Source organism: Magnolia sinica, chromosome 1 (assembly GCF_029962835.1).
Source record: "Magnolia sinica isolate HGM2019 chromosome 1, MsV1, whole genome shotgun sequence".
Taxonomy (NCBI): domain Eukaryota; kingdom Viridiplantae; phylum Streptophyta; class Magnoliopsida; order Magnoliales; family Magnoliaceae; genus Magnolia; species Magnolia sinica.
In genome coordinates, this window is record NC_080573.1 from 82,986,479 (window position 1) to 83,009,168 (window position 22,690).

General features: G+C 43.0%; 1 protein-coding gene across 1 annotated transcript; it reads right to left on the minus strand.

The window, feature by feature from the left end:
• Positions 1–2,712: 2,712 nt before the first annotated feature.
• Positions 2,713–22,294, minus strand: LOC131247334 (uncharacterized). Its single transcript, XM_058247686.1, has 5 exons — positions 22,087–22,294; positions 21,675–21,931; positions 15,201–15,412; positions 13,873–14,205; positions 2,713–2,944 (listed from the first exon to the last, which is right to left on the minus strand). The coding sequence occupies exons 2-5, from the start codon at positions 21,924–21,926 to the stop codon at positions 2,713–2,715; spliced, it is 1,029 nt and encodes a 342-aa protein (XP_058103669.1). The 5' UTR covers positions 21,927–21,931; positions 22,087–22,294.
• Positions 22,295–22,690: the final 396 nt, after the last annotated feature.

The following is a 22,690-nucleotide window of genomic DNA, read 5'->3' on the forward strand; positions in this document are numbered from 1 at the left end:
GATACACTTGAGGCCCTTGTATGAAGCCCAATGCGATGTATGTGTGGCCCATGAAGGAGGCCCAATGTGATGTTTGTGTGGCCGCTACATTGCGTATAAATCCCTTATGTGGGCCAGTCCTTGGGAGCAATGTTGGTTAGATGTCCACATTGAGGGGCAATGATGGTTAGACGTCCTCATTATGATCTTCCCTTAGGCCTTGTTAGGTCGATTCTCTTCATGGGGTAACCCAAATAAGTGTGCCTCATTCGCCATAGACGGATGGTTTCGTGCTATTGGATTTGATATAACCTCGACCAAGGGCCGATCTTTATATTATGGTTTGATCGATTGTTCATATATGGACCCTGCCTTGCTTATAGGCCAATAATCGATTCTGATTATGATTATATGATAATATAGCATTATGATATATGCCTATACGCATCATCCGCATGCTTGTAATGAGATGAGTGATTGATCATAGCACATGCCTTCGGGCAGATTGTTTATGGGCTCCCTGATAGGTGGAATTGCCCACATGAGTGCGCGGTACGTGCATGTTTACTGTATGACTAGATTACGTGATTCATGCATCTTGCATTGTGTGACAGGTGTGCTGCATGCCCTAGCGACAATAGGGCCATAGCCTCCATAGGCACTTCGTGGTTGGCAGGATTGGACACCAAAAATCTTATTCTACATGGGGTGTTATAGATATCCCTGGGTGAAAGTCCCTAAACCATAATGGTACCATGAGATTGCTCCAACGTCGAGACCGAGTAGGTGAATGAGCGCTGAGTGCCGATTACCAGAAGATTGGCTTTTCACTATGTCGTGGTCGGTTGGAAGGAGGTGCAGCCTTACCCACTCGAGAGAGGGGGCAAAGCTAGGCTGAGTTTGACTAGCTTGAGGAATGGGTCTGTTATCGACAGTTGGGCCCGATATTGGCAGACGAATAGTGAGGTCTCTTCTACTCACCTTGTTACACACGATGGGGCGGCAATCTGGCTTGGAGTGTACTAGACCCCGGTTATGTTCCAGTGTTGAACTGTATTAATATATGGACTTAGTTGAGGATTCATATGCTTGAGTTGCATCTTGCATAACATGGCCTTGATATGGCCAACATCATTCATGTCTTGCATCGCATAGCCTTGGTATGGCTAATAGTATTCATGGATTCATCAGCATATTCCACATTACTCTGATACTGCATAATTGTATTACTACCTTGCGAACTAACCTTCACCACCCTCTAAACTTTCTATAAGCTTATGCACGACCGTTGCGTGCAGGTGACATTGGATCGCAGCAGTACTGAGGCTAGAGCGCATAGTAAATCATTTTGGAGCTTTTGTCTATCATCATTGTATTTTCCTTATCGCGCACTGTACTTATAAATTTTTTATTATAGTGGAAATGTGATGGAGTTTTTGGTTGTTGTTTACGGGTTATGCCTTTAGTTATGCTTATTATGAATCAAACTAATGTTGGAAATCCTCCTCGTAGCATCTCAGGATCGGAACCTGGCAAATGGGCACTGGGATCCAAGAATGGGATACTAAAGAGCCTGTCGGTGTCCGATTCGGCGATCGAGAATTTTCTGAGCTCGGCTTCTAAGTTTTGGGTATGATAAAAGTTGGTATCAGATCATAACTTGGGAATAACTAAGAACAACATTACAAGTCTGCTATGAATGATTAAGTCCTAAGTTCGGATAGCTTACATACCCTTAACATGCGTGCCTTCGAGAGTTTTCGAAGTTAATAGGCGCCTTCGCTCTTTCCTATAGGACATGTTGCCCAGGAGAGTGACCTGATCAACTCCCGCTTCATCACATGAGCCTCCTGCTCCACCACCTGTGACTCCCGCCCTACCACCTACGATCCCCAATCCACCACCAGAGATTCCGACTTCCCAGCCTGAGGATGTCGTTCCTCTACCAAAGACTGGGGCAGATTCGACCGTACCTGTGAGTGCTTCCCAGTTACAACAAATGTTACAGGCTGTGACGGTCGCCCTTTAGGGGCAGGGCAGGTATCCCGTTGTTTCACCATCCCAGGTAGAGCAGTAGCGCATGAGCGCCCTTCTTCGAGAGTTTCGACGGCTCGATCCCCTGCGTTTCCAGTGCAAGCCAAACCCGACAGTAGCTGAGAGATGGCTCTCCAATGTGGAGCAGATATTTGATACGATAGGATATATGACTAGTGGTGAGTCCGATTAGCAGTATTTCTTCTCCATGGTGAGGCTGAGCACTGGTGGACATCAATCTCCTGAGCAGCAGGCATCGATTTTCTATGGACCTGGGAGGATTTTGTGAATCGGTTTGACCAACAGTATTTTCCTAATCACATCCGACGATAGCGAGTGTCGGAGTTCGAGGCTCTGGTGTAGGGTGATATGATAGTGGCTCAATATGTGGCTCGTTTTGTAGTGCTGTCCAGATTTGGGCCATATCTAGTAGATGATGAGGAGCGGAGAGCCTGCGGCATCGAGGACGACTTGCGTTACAGTCTTCGAGGTCGTGTTATTGGGCATGAGCTCCTAACTTTTGAGTGGGTGGTACGGAAGGCCTAAATTTTTTAGGCTGAGTAGGCTGGTTCTCAATCTGATCGTGGTCAGAGGAGAGACTGGAAGAGGTAGGCTCCTTCTGGAGACTCCCAGCAGCGTCGACCATAGCAGAGGCGTACAGGTCACCCAGCCTTTTGAGCGCCAGTAGCACCTCCAACACTACCTTCGAGGCAGTTCACCAGTACCTATTTTCTGTGCAGTGCGACGGGGCACCATAGTGGGAGTGTCCTCGCCCCCAGCAGCAGCAACCGAGAGGTCCATAGCAACCTCCACCATAGCAACAGTAGAGACCCCCACATCAGTAACAATAATAGCCCCCACCACCGAGGCCACCTCAACAGCAGCATCGCACCAGTCCCCGAGGCCGCAGCAATAGAGGTAGTAGTTTCGACTACCTCAGCGATAGCAGTAATAGCATGCTCAGAGGGGACAGGCACCTCCCTAGCCAGCTCAGGCTAGGTTCTACGGGGCTCAGCAGGATCATCTGGAGGGGTCGTCGAGGGTATACTTTTAGTCTTTGCATGTATTGCACGTGTGTTGTTTGATTCTGGTGCATCACATTCCTTTGTGGCTGAGAGTTTCTACCGATCGATTGGTTTGCCATTGAAGTATGCTCGTGAGGGCTTATCAGTATTGACTCCCTTGGGGAAGACTGCAGTGTTGGGTCAATTTTACTGGTCTTGCCCTATTCTAGTTGGGGATACCTTTTTGCCTATCAATTTGTTTGCATTGCCGATGTCCGAGTTCGATGTTATCCTGGGTATGGATTGGCTTGCTGAGTACTATGCCATATTGGACTGATCCGCGAGGACAGTCACGCTTTGTTTACCCAGCTTGCCACAGTTCCAGTTCATTGCTGAGCACAAAGGAGAGCTGTTGTCTTGTATGATGTTGTGTGCCATAGAGGAGCCCATAGTGGTGAGCATCGACTAGTTGTCTGTGGTTTACGATTTTCCTGATGTGTTCCAGGAGATTCCGGGATTACCGCTTTGCCGACACACTGATTTTCACATTGATCTCGTGCCTGGTACCGCGCCTATTTTAAAGGCATTGTTGGAGTTGTGGGAACTATAGAAATAGTTGGACGAGTTATGCGAGTTAGGCTTTATCCGTCCAAGCAGTTCATCATGGGGAGCACCAATACTCTTCGTGAAGAAGAAGGATGGCTTGTTGAGGCTCTGTGTGGATTGCTGCGAGCTCAACAAAGTCACGATCAAGAACAAGTACCTGCTCTCGAGGATTGATGATTTATTTGATCAGCTGTAGGGTGAACAGTTCTTTTTAAAGATTGACCTGCATTCCGGTTATCATCAGATTTGGGTCCGAGAGGAAGACATCCGGAAGACGGCTTTCATGACGCGTTATGGTCATTTTGAGTTTCAGGTCATGTCCTTCGGACTAACCAATGCGCCCACGGTATTCATACAGTTGATGAACGAGGTCTTCCGCCCGTATCTCAATTAGTTTGTTGTAGTATTCATCGACAATATTCTGATCTATTCGAGGACCCGTGAGGAGCACGAGCAGCACTTAGAGATTGCCTTGCACACCCTCTGTGCACACCAGCTGTATGTGAAGCTGGAGAAGTACGAGTTTTGACAGGAGGAGGTGAAGTTCCTCGGTCACGTGGTGACGAGGGAAGGTGTCGCGGTGAACCCCTCAAAGGTTGATGTAGTGCGTCAGTGGGGCCAACTCACGAACACATCCGAGATCTACAGTTTTCTTGGTTTGGCGGGCTACTACCGGCGTTTCATTGAGGGCTTCTCTTATATTGCCGCCCTGCTGACTAGGTTGACTCAGAAGGGAATAGATTTTATTTGGAGCGACGCTTGCAAGCAAGTATTTTTGGAGTTGAAGGACTGCCTCACGTCTACTCCTGTCCTCACTCTTCCCTCTGGGAGTGATGGATTTATTATATTTACCAATGCCTCACATATTGGTTTGGGTGATGTCCTGATGCAGCATGGGAGACCAGTGGCCTTCGTGTCTCGTCAGCTCAAGGTCCATGAGCTGAATTATCCCACACATGATTTGGAGCTAGCTGTAGTTGTCTTCGCACTGAAGGTGTGGAGGCACTATCTCTATGGGGTTAAGTTCAAGTTCTTCTCCAACCACAAGAGCTTGAAGTACATGTTCTCTCAATCTGAGCTAAACATGAGGCAGAGGCACTGGATGGAGCTCCCAAAGGACTATGACTTCGATCTTTGGTATCACCCGGGCAAGGCGAACGTGGTGGCAGATGCCCTCGCGGTCAGCCATATGGCCTGGTGGCGCATATGATAATCTAGGAGTGGAAGATGCTCGAGGATATAGCAGAGTATGATTTTGAGTTTGGTCTGCAGTCTTCTATCATGCAGTTATCGAACCTGTCGATTCAACCCTCTCTTATCGCAAGGGTGATTGAGGCTCAACAGGCTGATGAGTCGTTGCAGAGTTATATGGCTGAGGCGACATTTGAGAGTCAGACAAGTTGGCAGATTGGTTCGGATGGTGGACTTTGTTTCAGAGGCCGATTATGTGTCCTGGATATTCTTGAGTTACGTGGAGATCTTATGACCGAAGTACATCAATCGCGGTTTTCTATCCACCCTGGCTCGACGAAGATATACCGTGACATGAGGCGACAGTATTTTTAGGCGAGGATGAAGCACCAGATAGCCAATTTTGTAACCGAGTGTGACACGTGCCAGCGTGTTAAAGCTGATCATCAGATCCCCCCTGGTCTATTGCATCCGTTAAGTGTCCCAATGTGGAAGTGAGAGCACGTATCGGCAGATTTTATTATGGGCTTGTCGAGGACTCAACGTGGTCATGATGCCATCTGGGTTATTGTGGATCATCTGATGAAGTCGGCACATTTCATTGTGATGCGTGCGATTTGGTCTATGAACCAGCTTGCGAGGTTATTTATCGAGGAGATTGTGAGACTGCATGATATTCCAGTTTCGATCGTTTCTGACCAAGACCCGAGGTTCAAGTCTCAGTTTTGGGAGAGCTTCCAGAGAACGATGGGGACTGATTTGCAGCTCAGCACTGCATACTATCCGCAGACCAATGGCCAGACTGAGAGGGTCAACTAAATCCTTGAGGATATGCTTCGGGCCTTGGCAATTGATTACATGGGTAGTTAGGATAAGCATATGCAATTGCATAAGTTCGCGTACAACAACAGCTATCAGGTGACCATTGGTAAGGCTTCTTTTGAGGCACTATATGACAGATCATGTAGATCACTAAGTTGTTGGACCGAGGTTAGAGAGTGTCGTCTCTTAGGTCCCAAGCTTGTGTAGTAGCCGTCAGAGGCTATCGATATCATCAAGCAGAGGATGCGCACAGCTCAGAGCCGACAGAAGAGTTTTGCTGATCGCCGGCGTCGTCCCTTGGAGTTTGTTGCAGGGGACCATGTGTATCTCAAGGTCTCACCCATGAAGAGCGTAGTTCAATTTGGAGTGAAGGGCAAGCTTGCCCCGAGGTTCATAGGACCTTTTGAGATCACTGGGCGCGTTGGCACCGTAGCATATTGTCTTGCCTTACCATCTCAGTTGTCTGGCGTCCACAACGTTTTTCATGTCTCTATGTTGAGGAAGTGTGGGTTAGACATCATTCCTATTATTGATTGTCAGCCATTAGAGGTTCGTGATGACGCTTCATATATTAATCAGCCGGTTTGCATCCTTGATCGGAAGGAGCAGGTCCTCCGAACCAAGGTCATTCCATTGGTGAAGGTTCAGTGGGGTCACTATTCCATTGAGAAGGCTTCTTGGGAGAGTGAGGCTGAGATTCGAGAGCGCTATCCTCAACTTTTTGATGTTGATTATGTGTTGTATTTTGTATGTTGTCTTGAATTTTATATGGTGGTGTTATGTTTCTTATTCCTCATGAGTTATGTCTAGTTGCGATAATTGTGTAAATTTCGAGGATGAAATTTTTATTAGGTAGGGAGAGATGTAAGACCTGCATCATAGTCCATACCACTCCATAGGTTCCCCCGATCATTCCTGTCGAATTTCGGCAACCCTCGACCTATATCCAACATTTATACGCGATCCTAAGCCAAGTCCTGCAAACCAGAGTTGGCTCAACCCGAGACTTATACCCTGGCGACCGCGCCGTCGCCGAGGTTCCGATGTAGCATCTCACGAGTCGAGGCGATACCCAGGCCAAGAGATGTGGGCCCGCGTTCAGTTCAAGAAAACGCCTCGCGTTGCTAAACCTAAGAAAATCTCTACCCAATGTCACATCCATCAATTAATCAATCCCATCAAAAGCAAAGTACATGTCAAGTACACCATCACCTCACACCCATCCCCAAGTAACCCCATAAGTCAACAATTTCTTACACACCCCATATCCTTCTTACACCATCTACCTCTAAAGTTAACAAAGTTCTTACACACCCATCACTTACCACATCCATCACTCCATCACCCATCTCTCTCTCTCTCTCTCTACAACCCTCTCTCTCTCTCTAATTTCTCAAACTCACTTTCCCAAGCAAGAAAAAAGATCACACATCCAAGCTCTTTCAAACCTGCATGAGAGCTTTGTGTGTGGCCCACTTCCTATACTCTCATCTCCCATCTCAACCATCCAAACTCCATCTCTTCTGTTAGGATCGAAGCTAAGGAGGAAAGGAAGCCAAGGGAGCGAGAAAAAGTGGACTGTGGGTGATCTTGGACCCACATTTTTATTCTTTTATAATTATCTTTTTGGGATCTAAGGACCCACATATGGTGAGACCCACTTTTATGTATGCTTGTATCCAAAAGGGGTCCATAGTGGCGGGGCCCCTCCGTTATCTCCGATCTCTCTTCTCTCTTCTATCTTTCTCTCTCTTTATGATCATGGCCCACCTATGATGTGTGTATTTTACCCATGTCATCCAAATAGTGGGCCACCTTGATTCCTGTTTGGGGCCTGCATGACTGGACGGTCACACAGGCCCGAATGAAAGGGAAACACAAATATTAGATTGATCCAATCAGGTGGGCGACGTACATGTGGGACCCACCATGATTCCTGTGTTGTATCCACCCTGTCCAGCATCTAGGGACACTAGACGTGGACTATCAGTGAAGTGTGAACTGACGTGGGGTGGCTAACAGTGATGCGTGAGCATGTAGTGGGTGTACTGACAATGAAGTGTGGGTTGACGTGGGGTCCATGGGACCCATCCGCGTCCTCCATCCATTCAGATGGGCCACACCATAGTGTATGTGTTTATCCAAACCGTCCACCATCTTTGGACAGTGGGACCCACCCCATGTGTGGGGCTGCAATGATGTATGCGACCGTTCAGGCCGTCCAGGGCCTAGACATTGTATATACATTATATATGTTATATTATATATTATATATGTATTCATTATATATATATATTATATAATATATACTTGTTGTGGTGGGCCCTACGTGGGACCCACCTCTGTTTTGTTTAATAAAACAATAATAATAATAAGAAAGGAAAGGGGCAACAATGCTGCACGTGCTGCATCTATGCAGCTACTCTCTTTAACGTCAGTAAGTTACTGGTCCCACATGATGTATGTGTTTTACACAAGCTGTCCATCCATCCTGATGGTGGGACCACCTTGATGATGTGTTGCATCCACCATCCAGCCCATGGACGGTGCATCCCAGCCATGATGTGTGTTTTACACATGTCGTCCATTTGTTTTTGATAGTGGGACCCACTGCCATCTGACCACAGCAAGTTCTGTGGGTCCCACTACTAAGGACATCAGTAAGTGGTTTGGGACCCCACCGTAATGTATGCTTTGTATCACACCATCCAGATGGCCGGACGGTGGGCCATGCTTGATGTATGTGTTACATCCAAACCGTCCATCTGAAGGGCGAGCTCAGTTTAAGGCTTGAGACCAAAATGAGACAGATCTAATATCAAGAGGACCACACTGCAGAAAACAGTGTTGAGTGAACGTCCACCATTGAAACCCTTCTTGGGGTCACAGCGGTTCTGGATCAATTTAAAATTTGTTTTTCATCTTAATTCAGGTCTATGTGACCTTATGAATAGATTGTATGGGAAATAAATGTTATGGTGGGCCTTAAGAATTCTAATGGTGGGAATCATTATCACCACTGTTATTTGGAGTGCTGTCCATGTGATTTAAATATTTCTTTTTAATACTCTAAAATGATCCCTAAGAATAGATGAATGGTGTAGATGGTGCGACCCCCCCTTGATGTAGTTTAGGCCCATGCCATGCGGCCCTTGTAATGTGTATTGGGCCCATTAGTGTGGTCCATATAATGCGGCCCATATAATGTGGCCCACTTGATATTCAAAGCCCATGGGCAAGGCCCATTGTGATGCATTCAAGGCCCATGGGCGTGGCCCATTGTGATACACATGAGGCCCTTGTATGAAGCCCAATGCGATGTATGTGAGGCCCATGAATGAGGCCCAATGTGATGTATGTGTGGCCGCTACGTTGCATATAAATCCCTTATGTGGGCCACTCCTTGGAAGCAATGTTGGTTAGATGTTCATATTGAGGGGCAATGATGGTTAGACGTCCTCATTGTGACCTTCCCTTAGGCCTTATTAGGCCCATTCTCTTCATGGGTTAACCCAAATAAGTGGGCCCCATTCACCGTAGATGGATGGTTTTGTGCTGTCGGATTTGATATAACCTCGGCCAAGGGCCGATCTTTATATAATAGTTTGATCGGCTATTCATATATGGACCCTGCCTTGCTTATAGGCCGATAATCGATTCTGATTATTGATTCCAATTTTTGATTTCAATTTTTGATTCCGATTATGAGTATATGACAATATAGCATCATGATACATGTTCATACACATCATCTGCATGCTTGTAATGAGATGAGTAAGTGATCATAGCAAATGCCTTCGGGCAGATTTTTTATGGGCTCCCTGATAACCGGAATTGCCCACATGAGCACGCGGTACGCGCATGTTTATTGTATGACTGGATTATGTGATTCATGCATCTTGCATTGTGTGACTGGTGTACTGTACGCCCTAGCGACAACAGGGCCATAGCCTCCACAAGCACATCGTGGTTGGAAGGATTGGACACTGAAAATCTTATTTTACATGAGATACTATAGATATCCCTGAGTAAAAGTCCCTAAACCCTTATGGTACTAGGAGGTTGCTCCAACATCTAGACCGAGTGGGTGCATTAGTGCCGAGTGTCGATTACTAGAAGGCCGCGCTTTCCACTGTGTCGTGGTCGGTTGGAAGGGGTGCAGCCTTACTCGCCTGAGAGGAGGGGGCAAAGCTAGGCTGAGTTTGACCAGCTTGAGGAATGGGTCCGCTATCGACGAGTCGAGCCCGATATTGGCAGACGGATAGTGAGGTCTCTTCCACTCACCTTGTTGCGCGCGATGGGCGACAATCTGGCTTGGAGTGTACTAGACCCCGGTTATATTCCATTATTGAACTATATTGATATATGGAGTTAGATGATGATTCATATGCTTGAGTTGCATCTCGCATCGCATGGCCTTGGTATGGCCGACATCATTCATGCCTTGCATCGCATAGCCTTGGTACAGCTAATAGTATTCATGGATTCATCAGCATATTTCGCATTACTCTGATACTGCATAATTTTATTACTATCTTGCACACACACTTTCACCACCCTCTAAGCTTTCCATAAGCTTATGCACGACCGTTGCGTGCAGGTGACATTGGATCGCAGTAGCGCTGAGGATAGGGTGCATGGCAGATCATTTTGGAGCTTTTGTCTATCATCATTGTATTTCCGTTTACGTGCACTGTACTTATAAATTTTTTATTATAGTGGAAATGTGATGGAGTTTTTGGTTGTAGTTTGTGGGTTATGCCTTTGGTTATGCTTATTATGAATCAAACTGACGTTGGAAATCCTCCTCGTATCATCCCAGGATCGAAATCTGGCGAATGGGTGCTGAGAGTCGAGAATGGGGTACTGCGGAGGTTGTCGGCACCGGATTCGGCGATCGGAAATTTTGTGAGCCCGGCTTCCGAGTTTGGGGCTTGACAATACTTGGATCAAAAGTTATAATCAATTTATGATCCATGTTCTTTTGGTCCAACCATGCTAGGTATGTATCGTGCCATGTCCTACATCAGACTCCTCCACTTGAAAAAAAAACTCATCCTCGAGTTACTCAAGGAACATAGCTCGTGATTCTCAGATAACTTTTAATGTCGATGTTTACCAACCATTTTCTTGTCCTTGGTATTATGCTCTTGAGTTGACACAGTATATGTACACATGCTCTCCTCGACTTCACTAGTATAGATTAGTTCATTTACTTTGGCTTGCAAAATCTCATGTTCTTCCTATTAATGTGGGCAATTAGGCAAACTTGCCCCTGAGACAAGATCAATGTGGTTTTATATATCTCGTATATAAGGTAATTTATTAGGAAGTTCATTGAACACAATTGCTTCGAATGGTTTCAAATCCTCTGGAATGTTCACAGGCTCCATATATTTTTCTTTTTTATCTAATGCATTTACATCTCCCATCTCCTCAAATTGTTTAACGAAATCATATTTGCTTATGAGAGATTGTCCCACCACTTTAGAAGTCTTGTGTTAGTTTTCTATCCTCGTAGGGACGAGGATAATCTTTCTACCGTCTTTAATAAATATAAATATGTTATCCTGATCTCTATGCGTAACATCAATATTTTTTTGCCATGGTCAATTAAGTAACATGTGACAAGTTTTCATGTCGACTATCTCATACATTACTTAATCCTTATAATATTTACGAATGGAAACTAATATATGACATCGTTCGGTTACCTCTGTTTTATTGACCTCCTTGATCCATCTAATCGGGTACAGAGATGGGTGACTTTCTATTTTTAGTTGTAGCTTTTCTACCAATGTTTTCGACATAAGATTCTCATTGCTCCCGGCGTTGATGATCGCATTATAGAATTTTTAGTTTATAGTGCACCTCGTTTGAAAGATATTGTGCCGCTGTAAATTTATCTCTACCTTGTGTATGTATAACGGCTTCCTCATGATCAAAGTAATGGCCTATGATTCCCCATCATCTGATGGTGCTCTGTGGAAATCGAGGTTGTGTCGTATACTAACTATAGCCGGTTGAGCATCACCTTGGGCTCGGGGCGAAATTAGCACACCCCCAATATGATTGAGAGTTGCCTGCAGCTCTTACATGATCAACTGACTCTCTAGGTGGAAAGCTTCCATTCTTTTCGAAAGATAATGAATCCCTAAATCACCGTCCACAGGATTTTGGTTCATACCTTCGTTGTTTTCCATTGGCCCAAGGAGAGTCCTCACTCTGTTACCAATTGACGCAGGGATGAACGTGATGAGGTCGAGCACCTTCTTCCTTAGGGGGATAATTGTTCTAAATCCACGAAACTTCTCTAGACTCCTCATAGAGAAACCTCAAATCCACGAGGAAAAGAAAATAGAAATAATTCTAAAATATTTGAAATAAATTTATTGATGATTGAAATAAACAAGTCTACAACCCTTTAAATAGGGATACAAAGCCTTGGAAGAAGTTTAGAAATTAAGCTATAACTAAAACTCTTTAAATTTTGTAAGTTACTATAAATAGTAAATTTACTATTTATAGTAAGTGTCGTATGTGGCTTAACCACATTATTCTCCTAATTTTTCTGAACACTTTTCATGTTGGACACAACTCCTAAAGCCCAACGGATGAAGAGTCACAATCAAACCAAAACTCACTAAAAATAGTAAAAACAAAAATAAATAGGGAATTTGACCGTCGATATGATGGAATCTCACAAATTTGGCGTGGGCAACCCAAAATAACTGGGTTGGTTAGCTAAAGTAGCTAGTCCTAGATATGATTGTTTTAAAGTTCTGACGGTCTTGATGACTTCTGCTTCGAATCGGGCCTTCTCTGGTCCATCTTGGACATGAAAGTTCCGCGACCCACTCTACATCATAAACAATAGGATTTCTCTACATAACCCTCGCTGATCTACTATCATGCTAACAATTTTAGTTTTGTTTGAATAACACCTTATCATAACCGCTAGGGAGGAATCGCGTGCGTAACAACTGCTTCATCCACGGCCACGAGTGGATTGTTGCCTTCATCCATCTCATTTGTTCGAGTTGAAGCTACTCCCACTAAGCCAATGATCTGCCCTTAAACTTGTAAGCCACAAGCTTAACCTTCTTCTCTTCAATGACATCCATGTAGTCGAAGAAGCATTTGACTTCAAGCAGCCAATCGAGGAAGTCCTCGATGTGGAGTTGGACGTTGAAATTAGGAAGGTCGACTTTCATTTTGAATTCTAGATCCGTCTGATTTATCCAATTAATGCTTCTTTTGGGATATTGAGGAATCATGTTGCTAGATCCCACCTTCCGAGTGTGATTCAACGATTCACCGTCAACATCATCCTATGATCAGTGCAATTACGACTTTCAATACCTACCGAGGGTAAATCATTGCCACGAACACGGAGATACCCTAGAGCCTCCATCATGCGATCGATGGCAGCCTATAGCCCATACATGACTTGCTTATTCTCTCGCTGCACTGCTTCAAAAGCCATTGCCATTAAAGGAAAATTTTTTGGAGCACCATCCATGGGAATGTTGTCCGACCCGTCGTTAGAACCCATAGATCCGAGGAGAAAGCCTCACTCTCATGCCTATTGATGCAGGGGAGGACGTGATGAGGTCGACCACTGTCTTCCCCGATCAATAAACACCTTGAATCACACAGGGCTCTCTTGAATCCACAAGAGCTTTCTCGAATCCACAAGAAGAAAAAAAAAAAAAATTCTAAGGAATTGCTTTATTGAATGAATAATAAAAATGAATTTAACACCCTTTAAATAACCCTAAACAAACTTTTAAAATGTAATCAAAGAGTTTTAATCAAATAAGCAAACAAATTTCAAAAAATGTGTAAATTTCTACTGTCTGTCAACCTATCGAGTCGACAAGTCAAAACAACCAAAAAGTGTACAGAGATTTAAACAAGAAATTATGTGATTTTCAACCCATCAAACTGGATTTCAACTTGTCGAGAAGATATTTTGACCTGTCTTAATTAGCAAAAATCAGCCAGCAAGCAATCTGGAATGGTATTTCGACCTCTCGAACAATATTTCAACCTGTAGAACAGTATTTCGACCTATCTAAGCTGATAGAAATCAACCAGCAAACAATCTCGAAATTTTGGCAGAATTTCGACCTGTTGACATAATTTGTCGAGCTGATGGAACTATGCTGAAATTTGTCGATTTCTGAATGGATTTATTCCAATCCATGTGTTTTACGCTTGATCCACGTCCTACATCAGATTCAATAGTGCAACCAAACGCAGCAATGAAGTACGGGAACTAGGAAGAGAAGGGAGTACCTTATTATGCGTTTTGGCTGCCAACATATTCTGAAGAATCTCTCTGTCTTGATGGCTGTAACTTCCTTGGTGGCCTTTTAAGAGGCTTAGTGAGGGGAACCATTTCTGAGTCATCCACCAGTGCAGCAGAGAAGGGGCATAATGTGCAATCCGAAGCGTCCATTGGTCTTGTTCAGGCAGTGTCCTGAAGCCATCTCCAGATAGATTGGCAGGAAATGAAGGCCACCAGTAGTTAACCATTGGAACTATCAGCCCTATACCTGCCAACCTGTATGGAAATGATTTGAGAGGTAAATAAAGCTTCTACAGCATTGAAAGAAGTAAAACTGTGAAACCATGATTTTCCAAACAAGGTCAATTTGGTATTTAGCTAGATTCTGTCGAACATCACAATTCGATCTCGAATTCATTGAATTGCGTGATATTTGACCACAGAAAAGAGGTTTGCTCAAATACATCTCATCAAATTGCAATGTTATAGTCAAGACTAGTTTAACTTTCGAATCTGGATTATCTTTAAACGATTTCAAGCCATTTATGCAATGGGTCTCAGATTGTGTTGTAGATACACAGTAAATAAATCTCTTAAATTGAATTCTTTCAACCATTTGAAATTTGGCTATTTTGCTTTGAAAATGGACGGTCACCATAACCTTTGCGTAACCAATGGGTGGAAATATTCAACGATTTGGGTCATTGGAGAAAATCCGATCCCAATGGATAAAGTCTCGATGTATCATATTGGAAGACACAAAATGTACTCAAGCAAACCTCCATAGGAAATTACCTTGCACAGGTAGAACTATCCATTTTTGGCAGCTCGAAAATATAAATTCCTGTTTCAATTTATGCCTTGCAATTTTTATTTTTATTTTAAACATAAATGTTGGGTAAAATACTCTTAGAAGTACAAAGCTTAATTTGCAGGAAATATCTGATACAGGAGTTACCAAATATTATTACAAAATGAATAAATGCCTAATGTCAAGGTTTGAAATTGAATTAACCTGGTCTGATAAGACGGGGTAAAAACCAATGACGAGTCGGCACACACGAGGAGTTTAACTTACTCCAAGTTCTAGGTTGATATCTATGAATTATACCAACATAAACACAACCTTTGGGCCAAACAAGGCTTACATAATTCAGCCGCCCAAGCGGAGTGTAACAGTAAGCTAGGTCAGCATTTTCTAGACGAGATTTAGTCATAACCAAGCCAAAAACTGAGTGTTCCAAACAAATGATATCTTTAGATGACCATGCCTGTGTGGAATGTGTTTGAGACAGCTCCAAGCAGAGTAAGCTCCCATGGAGATTCCAATCACATAGAACTTCGATCCGATCTCCAACTGATCGGCAAGATCTTGAATGTCGAAAGCTTCGCTTTTCACCGATCTTTTTGGATTCGGGTCGCTCTCTCCATACCCAGCTCTATCAAAGGAGAGAAGGTAAATCCCAAGCTCTTCTACCAGCTCCTAAAACACATCACAATAATCAGTTTGTACCAGTGGGGCCCTAATAGTGGATCTGATCAGTCCCATATTGGATAGATCCTGCCCCAAGGTTTCCTGGATGCGAAGATCCCAGCCATTCAATGTTCAGCCCTTCCCAGCTCAATGTGGACTATCATTGTATTTCTTTTATTAGCCATCCATATGCAGGCCACCGAATTAAATTATTATTAGGACTAATTCTATCATGGAATTTTTTGGGTCATGATCCATCCACCATGGGACAATAAAATCAATGGTCTGGATCATCAAACCATGGTCAACACTTGTACAAAGGATCTTAGGATGTAAATGAATATCCTAGGTTGAGAATTAGCCAAATTCTTCTCAAGATAAAATCTAATTAGAAAAACCATATGAGAATTTCATGGAGGCATCAGAGGCTTATTAATTAGGATTATCCCATAATGATAATTGGGGCCAATGAAAACAACGTTCTGGATAACGCGACCCACTTGTACAAAAGACCGATAGTAATCGACATTTTTCTTTCCTGATACATTAGTATTGAAACAAGGCTTATCTACCATTGAGCAACAGTCTCAAACCTATAACAATCTATCAGAAAACCTGACGCAAGGATGAACGTGATGAGGTCGAGCACTGTCTTCCTCAAGAGGATAACTGTCCCAAATCCACCGAACTTCTCTGGACTCCTCACTGAGGCTTCTCGAATCCACGAGAAAGAAAGCAAACAAAATAGAAAATAAATTCTATAAAATTTGAAATTGATTAATGAATGAAATAAATGAGTTCACAACCCTTTAAATAGGGATACAAAGCAATGGGAGAGAAATCAGAAGAAAACTACAACTAAGACTCCTAGAATTTGCAACTTACTATAAACAGTAAATTTACTATTTATAGACGGTCGTGATGTTTACTAGTGCGCAAGGTTTTTGGCCACAAATAGCAAGTGTCCTATTTGGCTTCACCAAGATGTTCTCCTAATTATTCTAAGCACTTTTCATGTTGGGCACAACTCTTAAAGCCCAATGGATGAAGAGTTATAATCATACTAAAACTTACTATTTATAGTAAAAACGGAATTAAAATAGGAAAATGACCATTGATCTGGGGGTATTTTGGAAATCCGACTTGTGTAACCAGGAATAGCTAGGTTGGTTGGGTAAAATAGCTCGTTCTACCCCAAAATTATATATTTTAAGCCCGATAACTCATTCCGGATTGTGAGATATGCCTAATCTAGGGTTCGACGATTTGGATCACTTCTGTCGTCGACTGGGTCTTTTCTAATCCATCTTAGCCATGAAACTATCTGCAACCCGCTCTACATTAGTCCCCTCCACTTCAAAAGAACTCGTCCTGCTCTAGTTCATCATACTCAGTCAGGTCTACGACATTGAAAGTCCGTGAGATCACCATGTCATATGGAAGATCAACAATATAAATCTTGTTATTAATCCTTAAGATGATTAGTATGGGTCCAATCTTCTTAATCTTCAACTCGTTGTACGTCCCGGTTAGAAATCTCTCTTTGTGTAGATTAACCATAACGTGGTCGCCCACCTCGAACACTTTTTGTCACCGATGCTTATCCGCTTGTTCTTTGTATTTCTCGTTTGAGGCATGTAGCTTGGTCTATACCTCCACATGGATGCCCATGATCCTGTCTGTCATATATTCTGCTGCAATGCTCATGGCTAAGAACTTAGGCAGAGGGACCAAGTCGAGTGTGTGATGAGGCACTCGTCTGTAGATAATTTGGAACGATGTTTTTCCTGCTAAGTGGTTAAGCATGTTGTTGAATGCAAACTCTGCTTGAGACAAGGTCAAATCTCACTGCTTTGGTTTTTCTCCTGAAATACAACGAAGGAGGTTTCCTAAGGTGTGATTCACAACCTTGGTATGTCCATCAATCTATGGATGGTAGGCACTGCCGAATTGAAGTCATGTATCGAATTAAGTCTACAAAGTCCGCCAAAAGTAGCTAATGAACTTTGTGTCACAATTAGAAGTAAAGGTCTTGGGGACCCCATGTAGTCGTATGACTTCTCTAAATAATAGATTTGCCACGTGTGTTTCATAGAGAGTCTTTTTGCATGGGATAAAGTGCGCTATCTTGGAGAAACGATTTACCACCATAAATACTGAAACCATGTCGCGTTGTGCTCGTGAGAGACTAAGTACGAAATCTATAGATAAATCCTCCCAAAGACCGCTAGGCATAGGTAACGGAGTGTAGAGGCCCGTATTCTGAGATTGCCCCTTAGAGGTCTGACAAATATGATAAGGTTGTACGACTTTTCCCACATCACGTACCAATTGCGGACAGTAATACCGCTCTTTCACAAGAGCTCGCATCTTGTCTCACCTAAGGTATTCACCAAGGCCACCTCCATGTAACTCCTGAATAATCTAATCTCTCAGAGAACTTTAGGGGATGCACAATTGATTCCCTTTAATGAGGAAACTGTCCTATATATGAAGGTTACTAGGGTGACCTTCTTGGCACTTCATCCAAGCATCTATAAAGTCCTCGTCCTCGGCATACAGTTTCTTGAGACGATCGAAGCCGACCACCTCGTTGCTCATTGTAACAAGTAGTGATGCACGATGGCTAAGTGCATCAGTCACCTTGTTCTGCTGCCTTGAGTTGTGCTTTAGAACGAATATGAATTCCTATAAAAATGCAACCCATCTAGTATGCACATGATTCACATTAGTCTGACTATTAATAAACTTTAATGTTTGATGGTCAATGTATAGAACAAACTCTCTTTGAATCAGATAATGCCGCCAATGTCGTACACGATTCATGTTAGTCTGACTATTAATAAACTTTAATGCTTGATGGTCAGTGTATAGAATAAACTCTCTTTGAATAAGATAATGCCGTCAATGCCGCAGCGCCTGAACAACTACGTACAACTCAAGCTCATACGTCAACCACTTCTTTCAAGCTTCGCTAAGCTTCTCGCTGTAGAAGGCTACCAGTCTGCCTTCCTGTGATAATACTCCTCCAATTCTGACGTATGAAGCATCACACTCAACCTCAAATAACTTGACGAAATTAGGAATCACTAAAACCGATGTTATGGACAAACGATGCTTGATCTTAAGAAAGTTTTTGTCAGCTTCATCAATCCACTAAAACGGTCATTTTTTCATGCAATCTGTAATAGGCGCGACTAATGTGCTAAAATTTCACACAAATCGACGATGGAAGGTCATCAACCCATGAAAACTCCTCACCTCATGAATGTTTGTCGGGATCGGCCATTCCCTAATGGCTCGTACCTTTTCATCGTCCACATGGATGCCTGTGGACATTAGAACAAATCGTAGAAACAACATGTTGTCCATTAAAAAGTTACAATTCTTCAAGTTGAGGTACAACTTGTTAATTTGTAGGACCTGTAGCACATGCCTGAAATATTTTCTGTGCTCCATCTCATCCTAGCTATATATCAGTATGTCATCAAAATATACTATCACAAATCGGCCAGTGAATGGTTTTAAAACTTGATTTATCAAATGCATAAAAGTACTCAGTGCGTTCGATAGACCGAAGGGCATGACCAGCCACTTATACAACCCTTCCTTGGTCTTGAATGTCATTTTCCACTCATCACTGGGTCATATACGAATCTAATGGTACCCTCTCCTTCGGTCTAGTTTAGAGAACACCTTGCCCTCCTTTAGCATATCAAGCATGTCGTCCAACCACGGGATTGGGAATCGATATTTCATGGTAATTTTGTTGATTGCCCAGCTATCCACACACATGCACCAGTTTCCATCTTTTTTTGACGTTAATAATGCTGGTACGACATATGGGCTCATGCTCTCTCTCAAGAGACTTTTACACATCAATTCCTCTACTTACCCCTGAAGTATCTCATACTCTTTCAGACTCATTCAATAATGAGGGCAGTTGGGCAGGTTAGCCTCAGGGACGGGGTTTATATGATATTGAATGTCCCTCATGGGGGTTAATCCATTGGATAAATCTTCAGGCCAAACTTCTTTGAATTCGTTTAGTAATAGTCTTAAACTTGGAGAAATGTTTGAGGGTTATGATTCCTCACCCTTCACCACTAAAGCATATACCTCGCCGGTTTCCTTGGATTCGTCCATGAAATCCCGAATGGTCAAGAGGGAAGTCCCCTCCACTTTACAAGATTTAAGGTGGTTCTCTGGTGTCACAGGGGTAACGATTATTTTTCGAATATCCTTGACTAATATATAGACATTGTCTCGTCCATGATGAGTTGCATCACGGTCTGACTACCAGGGCCGACCGAGTAACATATGGCATGCTTGTATATCGACCACGTCACAAAGTATTTGATCCTTATAATTTTTGCCAATTGAAAACGAGATAGTACATTGTTCAGTTATCTTGGTCTCGTTCACCTTTTTTATCTAGCCAATTGAGTACGGGAAAGGATGTTTTATCGTTGGTAGCTGCAACTTGTCTGCCATTACTCTTGATTCGATGTTCTCGCTACTACCACTATCTATGATTACATCACAGACCTTTCCGTTAACAGTGCACTGCGTGCGGAATATATCGTGTCGCTGTGGATGTAATTCCTTCCATGGGGTATACAGTAATCGCCTCACAACTAGAGATTCACCACGATTCTTGCCCATCACTTTATCGTCATCTACTATTTCCTCAATGGCTTACTCATGTTCATCAAAGTCAGGGTCTTCTTCTGTAGCCTTACATTCAGTGCCCCCTTCATTTATGGTCAAGTGTGTTGTGGGACGTTGAGGATAGGTGTTTAATAAGTGGCCTAGTTGGCCATAGCAGTAACAATTGTTCGACCTTGGCCGAACGTAAGGATTTGGAATTCTACTCTGACCCACTATTGTGGGTGCTACATGTTGAGGCTTATATGAGTCACTCCCCATATCACGGTTTGCGGTTGTAGGAGGTTAAAGACGTTCTCCTATTGGTTGAACTTCCTGGTTTTAATAGTTTATTACGTATAGAATATTTTCTTAATTGGCTAGCCAAAGTAGAGAAATATTTTGATTATATATAAATTCTATATGTAATAAACTATTAAAACCAGGAAGTTCAACCTTACTTCGATAGTCTCTTTCAACACAATCTAAATGATCACCTCCATGGATTGATCGTCAGCTGAAACCTTCATTAAGGTCCTCGTCGCTAGAACTTGAATCATCTAGTATATCCCTATGGTTTGCACTGGTAGTGCTCTATGAAAATCGGAGTTATGCCGTATAGCAACCACGGGCAGTGGAGCAACCGTAAGTGGTGGAGCACTGCTTAGAGCTAGGGGCGGAAGTAGCGCATCCGCAAGATGGTCGAGGGTTGCCTGCAACCCTTGTATGATCAACTAACTCTCTCAGTGAAAAGCTTCCATTTTTCCGCAAGATCACAAATCCATGGATCACCATCTACAGGATTTTAATTCATACATTCACTGTTTGCCATCGGCCGCAGAGGAATCCTTGCTTTGATACCAATTGATGTAGGGATGAACGTGACGAGGTCGAACACCGTCTTCCTCAAGAGGATAACTGTCCCGAATCCACGAAACTTCTCTGGACTCCTCACAGAGGCTTCTCAAATCCACGAGAAAGAAAGCAAGAAAAATAGAAAATAAATTCTATAAAATTCGAAATTAATTAATAAATGAAATAAACGAGTTCACAAACCTTTAAATAGGGATACTAAGCAATAAGAGAGAAATCAGAAACAAACTACAACTAAAACTCCTAGAATTCACAACTTGCTATTTATAAACAATCGTGATGTCTACTAGTGCGTAAGGTTTTTGGCCACAAATAGTAAGTGCCCTATTTGGCTTCACCAAGCTGTTCTTCTAATTATTCTAAGCTCTTCTCACATTGGGTGCAACTCCTAAAGCCCGACAAATAAAGAGTTATAATCAAGCTAAAACTTACTATTTATAGTAAAAACGGAATTAAATTAGGGAAATGATTGTCGATCCGGGGGTATTTTGAAATCCGGCTTGCGTAACCCAGCACAGGCAGGTTGGTTGGCTAAAGTAGCTCGTTCTACCCCAAAATCATATTTTATGCCCGATAACTCATTCCGGATTGTGAGATAAGCCCGATCTAAGGTCCGACGGTCCGGATCACTTCTGTCGTCAATGGGGCTTTTTCTAATCCATCTTGGCCATGAAACTGTCGGTGACTCGCTATACATCAAAACCAATCAAAGATTTGGATTGAAACAAAGAAAAGTAGGGATTTTACATACTGGAGAAACCGGTATGACACAGTCTTTGGAGTCAGCGAAGCCATGGGCAACGATGATTTTGTAGGTAGCAGTATCCTTGGGGACTCCTCTTTCTTTGTAGCTCAGATACCTTCCATCTCTAATTCTGATTCTAGGTGAAGTAACAGGTGGGCCATCCGGAGAACCACAGAACTTTGGTGGTGGAGGTTGGATGGCTTGATAAGCCCATCCAATCAAAATCACCACCAAAACTAGTACTGCTTGCACAAACATTATCCCTGAAAGATTATATATTCCTAGAGTCAATGGTTTCAACATTCATTTTGGAACTGCACCATCTCAATTCGCAAATTGGAAAATGGATGTGTGCAAATTAAGAAAAAGTGGGTGTAAAAATCCGAAAAAAAAAATAATAGAGTGTACAAGAATTCACCAGAAAGCTTGTTGGGTTCTTTTGCTTCTCCCTCTTGTTTTCTCTATTGTTAGAGCCTCTCAGCTTCGGTTTGTAGGGGTAACAGTTCTTGAGAGGAATGCTAGCTAATTGAATTTAGTAGCGTATACACTTTTACCCATTCATCATTCTCACGGTTGAAGCACGTTGAACCATGATTCGGATTGCATAAGTAAATTCTGTAGGGCCCACCATGATGTACTTTTTTCTTATCCATGCCGTCCATCTGTTTTAACATATCATTTTATGCAATGAACCCAAAATTGAAGCATATCCAAAGCTCAAGTCTGCCACATCACAGGACATAGTGGGAATTGAACACCTAGGATTGAAACTTTCCTGGGGCCAGAGAAGTTTTTGGATCAAGCTGATATATTTCTTTTCCCTTCATCCATGTCATTGTGACCTTATAAGACACATAAACATCATTGTTTACCCTACGAAGGTTCCAGCGCTGGTGTCATTATCCCCACATTTTCCTGTGGTATGGCCCACTTCAACTCTGGAGAAGCTTCAATTTTGAGTTCATGCCCTAAAATGGGCTGGTAAAATGGATGTATAGACTGGATGAGGGATATTAATCACT